Source organism: Penaeus chinensis, chromosome 40, assembly GCF_019202785.1.
Source record: "Penaeus chinensis breed Huanghai No. 1 chromosome 40, ASM1920278v2, whole genome shotgun sequence".
Classification (NCBI taxonomy): Eukaryota; Metazoa; Arthropoda; class Malacostraca; order Decapoda; family Penaeidae; genus Penaeus; species Penaeus chinensis.
The window spans coordinates 22,904,839-22,912,338 of record NC_061858.1 but is presented as its reverse complement, the minus strand read 5'-3'; the positions used below and the strand labels follow the sequence as shown (position 1 = coordinate 22,912,338).

General features: G+C 40.7%; 1 protein-coding gene across 2 annotated transcripts in view; it reads left to right on the top strand.

Moving 5' to 3' along the window:
- The first annotated feature begins 6,008 nt into the window (after window positions 1-6,008).
- The window catches only part of LOC125047201, an 18,221-nt gene continuing 16,729 nt past the window's right edge, over window positions 6,009-7,500 (top strand). For both annotated transcript variants that reach the window (XM_047645348.1, XM_047645349.1), the window contains exon 1: window positions 6,009-6,341. In XM_047645348.1, the coding sequence (XP_047501304.1) occupies window positions 6,024-6,341 (318 nt within the window). In that variant the 5' untranslated portion in view covers window positions 6,009-6,023. The remainder of the gene's footprint in view (window positions 6,342-7,500) is intronic.

Below are 7,500 nucleotides of genomic sequence, written 5' to 3'. Positions count from 1 at the left end.
ATATATATATGTAGGGCAGAGGTGATAGGAGAAGATGGGGTGGAACATTTAGACTGATTAGTGCGAAAGTAGAGTGAGAAGGAGAAGGACAGGCATCGGAGGAGTGGTAGAGATTGGAGAAAAGGAATTTGACTGCTAGGGAGTAGGAGTAGGGTGGATCAGGGAAGAGGGTAGAGTTACTCGGGGAGATACTGAGACCTTTTGAGAAGATGCGAGAAAAGCAGAGTGAAGGATGGTTTTTGATTAAGTAAAATGAGAAGAAATCATAGAGTGAAGCCTTTGAATCTGAGAATTGTTACCTCAGACTCGAGCTTGCAGGCAGGGCAGCTCCTATAAAATATATTATGGGAACCACCATAATCTGCACATATGCGTGAGGTAGTACTGTGGGGAGGACAACAGAGATGAAGAGTAGTAATAGTAGGGAGGGTGAAGAAGACTGTGCAATAGGAGATGAGGTGGAGGATGTAGGGTTGAAGGTTGAGTAATGACCCGGGTGGATGATTTGGAATGGACAGAGCTGACAGAAAACATCGAGGAGGGGGTATAGTATCAGTCGGAGCTGTGGTCAAAGGAGAGGCAGGGGTCGGGAAACCTGATCAATCATATTTAGACAGGCTGTTGATGAAGGGACAAGCCTTAATGCCCCTGATCAGGGTAAACATTCTTCATTATTGGTCACGGTGAGTCTGAAATAAGTGGGGAGAAGAAACGGTCTACTCCTCAGGAGTAGACCGTTTCATCCTTTCATCCTTTCAGCGCGGTTCTCAGGAAGTGGACAGAAGGCAATGGAGAAGGGATGGAAAGGGAAAGGGGGAGAAGAAAGACCATGCAAAGTTAGTTGAGGCGAGGGCTAAGGCCAAAGATAGGGGTGATCCCTGTCCTTGGGCCTGTCTCCGTCTCTTAGGCCCCCACGGCAACAACGAGCAAAGGATTGGGGGAATGTTGTATGATGAGTAACTGTTTCGTCGTTCATCTTCTTAATTGTTATGAATAAAGAAAATTTATCAGAATTGTATCATTTTTGTTCCTATATCTATCAAATAGCCTAGATGAGAGTATGCCATAAATCATTAAACTTCCTTGCTCATTAGTTTGCATTGTTTTGTCTGTATCCATTTGTTTTCATTTATAGTTTTATAACTAAATATAGTAAGCTCTACTGATGATAACTCATAATATAGCACTAAGAAGTAAATTTGTGTGTGCGTGTGTATATGTACACTAGGGTGTTTCAATAATTGTCGATTTTCTCAAATTTGCTCGAATCCCGGGGGCAAGTTAAAAAATAGGCGCATATGAATTTTCTGAGTTTCGAAATGTATTTTTTATTAAAATCAAAGAATATCTCGCATTCTCTGTTTTCAATTGAAAGTTTTGATAAAATTGTGATTTAGACACCGCATCGAATGCCAAATAACGCCCCGTTTTCTGTTGTCGGTATAACTATTTTATTTTTAAAATACCTCAATATTATACTTTTCTTTAATATTTTTGCATCAAAATTATTTCTATTATGAATTAATATTATATTAAGTTCTGTAATTGCCATAAGACTATTTTTTCAATTAGTAGGCTTGACTTCTCTTTACTTTGTCTTCTCTCCCCCCGAATCGGGCTTGGGTCGCTGAGAGCATGCTTTGGCTCTCGGACTTCTCACTTCGCTTAAATGATTTGAAGTAATATATTCTATATAACAAGAGGCTATAAAAGGAAAGAATTCTGGTAATTATTTTATTTGGAACATTATATATTGCATACAATATCATTTTCATTCTACTCTTTTGTTTACATTGCCATATCTCCGACTGCGCCGTTCTGTAGTTTCTGTTCCAACAACAATTTTGTTTATGTCTTCACATTTTTTCATGTCTCCAATCAGTTTTTCACAGATTTGATTATGGCCAGGTATTAATGAACTTTTGGGTTTCCACATATCGATTTCATGCATATCATAGGTCAAATATGCAAACTTCATATTAGTGGTCAGATGTTGGGAAATGAAATCTTTCACACTCAGATTACACAGTTTTTCTGCAGTGCAATTGTGCTTCTCCTTATTTTTGAATAGGGCTGGTGTGTATGGCCATTTTTCACGTAATCATGATCAACAGCCAAGGGAAGAAGTGTACCATCTGCATTATACAGATGTCTGTTGGTGGACGAGAAGTAGCTGCTAGGAAAGCCAAGTTCACAGCCAATCCTGGCATACCTCCTTGAAGTTTCAATAGCAGTTCTGAAAAGAGTTATTCCATTGCTGTTCACAGCAGAACGCCAGCACATGAAATTAACTTTTGCAAAATCAAAAATACTTCTGATTGTTCTTGGATTTTTTTTCAGTGCTTTCAGACACTTTATGGTGTTGTTCTTTATTCCAATCTTGGATTTATTGGGCAAATCACCATCACAAACTCCTTCCAGCTTGGTCAATATGATGTCAATGGTCAGGCAGATGTGTAGGAGGGAACAAAAAAATCCCAGCCACCTGACACCACTGGCAAAAGACATTTCTGCAATATCTTCACTGTTGCATATAAATGGGACTGCTCCATTTCAGTCTGTTAAATTCCCGTCTTTGCGCCTGATAATCAACACTTCCGAGTGATCCATTGCTTCCTTGTACTTTTGCATCATACCAATCTATATCTTCCTTGAGGATTTCTCGGGGTTGTTTCTTTGCCTTGAATGACACAATCACAGTTTTTGAGAATTTTGTCTTCAGTGTTACATTTCTGATGGAGTCGTAGTACTCTTTCTTTATTTTCTTTATTTTTTCTTTCATATACCAAGGTGATATTGTCTTAATGCCGAATTTGCTATACAGCACAGCAATTTCCGCCTGCAACTTGGATAAAATCTGAGATTCCGTAATAGTCAAATTATTGCATGGCAAGCTATCTTTTGAGCATCCTTTTAGTATCTGGTTACCATGTCCTTTTCAAGGCACAGTAAAGTCAGTGGTCTAGGTGGCAAAACATCAATGGTACCCAACCCTTTCAGTATAGGTGTATCGGCACTGCGCAAACCACCACGTCGAAGTGCCATATTGCCACTAACGAGATCGTCACCACAATTTAAGCGAGCGAGTAATGTGCATAATTAAGGTAGCACAAGTTTATATGGAAATGCATAGTGACTGGGAATCTTTACGGAAGTCCCCAGGAATCATTCGCAATGACCTAAGTTACCCTATGTTTGATTCTGCCATAATGTCGAATGAACCGAAATGCTCTTCCGTGGGTCATGTGGGTCACAACCAGGCCGGCTGAGGCCGTCGCACCTCATCCCAGCGCCGGAAATGGTATTATACTTTAATCAAAAATTGCGAATAGTAGATATTTTTTGATTTGTCTAATATTTTGCATGTCGTCATTTAAGCATAGTAGGCGCCTGTTTAGCAACTTGCTGAGTGATTCTGAAAAAGTCGGATTTATTGAAACACCTTTCTTATGTAAACCTTGCACACATGTGTACTTAGTACACATGTGTGCAAGGTTTACATAAGAAAGGTCTGGTCACTTCGGAGTTCTGCGCAGCTTTGGGTGATCAGGCCTACGACGCCACTTGGTGGTGGCTGAGAACTGGAGGGGGGGTGGGGTAGGAATGGTAGGCTGGGTGAAGGAGATAATAGAAAACGGTAGCAATCTGATAAAAAAAAAAAAAAAAAAAAAAAAAAAACAAGAGTAATATTAGATGCTGGCTTATTCTGGCGATTTGCACATTGGACTGATTTTACAGGCAATGATTAACAGCGATTATTTGTAGGTATGTGTCGTATAGTTCACTTGTTTTCAATTTTATATTTTCTCATGCTACAGCTTAGATATGTTATAACAATGGAAGTAGAATTAACAAAGAAGGCATGGGATATGAATGATAATATCGTGTTATTCTATCAAAGCATGCGTAAAGTCGAAACGCTTTTAACGTATTATAAAAAATAAAAAAATCAAGGTCTCACAAAACACATCGACTATATTTATAAAATCAAAGTAGGGCTAATGTGTGTGTGTGTGTGTGTGTGTGTGTGTGTGTGTGTGTGTGTGTGTGTGTGTGTGTGTGTGTGTGTGTGTGTGTGTGTGTGTGTGTGTGTGTGTGTGTGTGTGTGTGTGTGTGTGTGTGTATGGCTAATACGGAGTCATGGCGTGCAAATGCGGATGTAATAAATGTCTCGAAATGAGCAAAGGAGTCAGCTGTATACTTCAGGCGGAAACCAAACTGGGAAGGAGAGACAAGATTGTGAGATTCAAGATGTCACATTAAGCTGAAGTTGACCATTCGTTCTAGTAGTTTGCACAAGCAGTCAGAGCGATGGGGCGGTAATCTTGAGGGAGAGTATCCAATTTATTGGGTTTCAAGAAGCGGAGGATAAGAACTTCTCGTCAATGAGGAGGAAAATTTCCTGTCGTCCATATGCTTGAAAATAGTTAACCCAATGCCGTCGGGGAAAATGAACAAAAAATGGGGAAAATGCTGTGCCCATTTTCTATATTTTTTGTGAAATGTCTGCTCATAGATGGCTCTGCTAGTGCTTAGCCACAAAGGAGTCAATTAGTAGACCTTGTGACCATACGTGATTTGAATTGGCGGGAAAAACGTGTTTTTTACTAGTGCTATGGATATCGATGGTGTTATTTTTATTATAAACATTATAATTATTATAATGTTTTTTAATATTAGTAACAGCAAAATAAGATAATGTAAAATATTTCGTAAATCAAAGAAAAGGGTGAACGGGCGAGACGGGCAGTACTCCTAACTGGCTCATTGGTGACTTAGTACAAGTATAGCCATCTATGTGTATAAACAATCAAACAAGTACTAACAGTGGGCAAAGCACGTGTCTACCCGTCGTACCCGTCGGCAAGGGGTTAACCGGAAGGGTAGAGAGGAAGATGGAAAATGTCGAAGCATACGGTCGTGAATACCGCCAGGCCTTCATGGGTGTTGCGGCACGACTGCATGGCGGCGTTCTGAGGAAGAAAAAGGTGAAGATGATGGGGACGCATTCCTTGATGGTCTTAATGGAAGAGAAGGGTGAAAAAAGGTGAGAGCCACAACTGACCTGGCTGAAATAATCACCCAATTCATTGGAGAGGATCAGATATGAGAGTATCTCGAATATGGAGGGGGGGGGGTTTGGTTTGCGAAGTTCTAGCTTCGCCCGGGCCTTCTAGATATGGCCCGGCCGATATGGAGGGCGGGGCTGGATGGGCTGACTGACTGAGCGAAAACGGGAGAGGGAGGTCTGCAGTCAGCATTCCATTCACGACTGACAGGCTTTATCCAAGTGACGTCATGCGCGAGACGGATGAACTTGAGTAGACCTTGTAAGTGTTTATGTTTATATATATATATATATATATATATATATATATATATATATATATATATATATATTTATATTTATATTTATATTTATATTTATATTTATATTTATATTTATATTTATATTTATATTTATTTATATATATATATATATTTATATTTATATTTATATTTATATTTATATTTATATTTATATTTATTTATATATATATATATATTTATATATATTTATATATATACACATACATATATATGTATGCATGTATGTGTGTATGTATGTGTGTGAGCATATGATATCTCTCTCTCTCTCTCTATCTGTGTTGTGTGTGCGTGTGCGTGCGTGCGTGTGCGTGTGTGTGTGTGTGTGTGTGTGTGTGTGTGTGTGTGTGTGTGTGTGTGTGTGTGTGTGTGTGTGTGTGTGTGTGTGTGTGTGTGTGTGTGTGTGTGTGTGTGTGTGTGTGTGTGTGTGTGTGCGTATTTGAGTGCGTGTGCGTGCGTGTGCGTATGCGTGCGCGCGCGCGTGTATACATGTATACTGTATATCCACATGCATTACACAAACTAACTCTTGGTCGGCCACGCAAGCAGGCAGCAGAAGGCCCTGCGGCGCTTTCGGGGCGCCTTTCGAACTCGCGATTTCTCAGTCAAATGATGACCTCTTTGAGCATTAGCTCTTGCTAATTCCAGATCATGTAATGAAGCCTGTTCGTCAGATACCTTCGGAACAACGTCAGCCTCCGGATGCAGTATCTATGAGATATTTGTTTCATCTTTCCCTGACCTGGTGTCTTTTGCCGCCGCCCTTGAGCACATCCGCCGAGGGAACGCGAGCCGAGCCTCGACTGCGCGAGCCGGAGACAGCGCGGCGCCGAGCAGCTGTCCGCGACGGCGATGACGGAGTAGGCCTTCGAGCAGCGGACGAGACCATGACGGAGGCCGCGCCCGCAGAGTGCGCAGGCAGCGGTGGCAGCCGCATTGGCGACATTCTCTCGGGGTCTTGGGAGCTGACGCAGGTAATGGCGAGGAGAGGGACGCCGGGGCTCGCCTGAAGGACCAGAGCTCCTGCTTCGGGCTTGACGCCGAGTCGTCCTCGAGAAACGGCCTCCGAGCCTCTGGCTTCGGGGCGCAAATTGCTGGGTGCTGCCACAGATACGGTTTTGGTGCCCAATATGAGGCCACAGTTAAGCCAAGAATATTTAGGAAGTGAACTCTTAGCAATTTATTACAGAATACAGTCCCCAACACAATAATTTTTCAAGCTATGTTGCCGTGACTGGGCATGTCGTTCAGCGGGATACCCAGTCCTATACAAGAAAATCATCAGTTCGTCCTAGCTTAGTGCGTCCAAACCGTAATGATAAACCAAATTCTTTGCCCCTTTGTTTGCAAGATGACACTTATACTTTGTGTATCTGGACCTCCAAGCCAAGCCCCAGATGAAGCGTTTGGGTAATTTTCTAGGAAAAGTATGTGGCCACAAGTCCAAAGTTTCTTTTAACAAATATATTGGCTTTTTTGTTTCGAGTTGGTTCCTAGCAGCTCACGAACTAGTTTATCAACTGAATGCCAGTATTTGGTTTTGTGCATTCTTTGGTGATTCATAGTTTGTGCATGCCCACCTTCATAGATGTTTTTATGTATAGGGTATCCAAGAAGGACTTTTTTTATTTATTTTTATTTTTGTAACAGGATGACTTAAAATCACATCCACTTTTAGTGGTTTCACTAAAGCAGGTTTCGGTTGTGGGTTTTGAAGACCTTAACCCATTGCCGACGGGCATGACGTGTGCGTCCATACCATGCCCACTTTGAGTTACTTGTTTAATTTTTTTCCATAAATCGTTCACTTGTACTAAGTCACCATTAAGCCAATTACGATATTCCTTCTCGCCTTCTACCTTCTTTATTACAAATTTTATCATCTTATTTTCTTGTTAATTTATACATATTTATTTATTTAAATATTCACTATTCTCACTAATGTTTTTCTGCCATCAGGTAAATCGTGATCCTATTAATTACTCCTTTTCACCTCCTCTTTACAGCATTTCCATTAAATCACGCTTTTATTCTTTCCCTCACATGTTAATCTTCCCAGAATATGTATATCTTTCATACCTCATTCAGAACTCTTTTGTTGTATTTTTAGATAACTAAGAATTATGAACATAT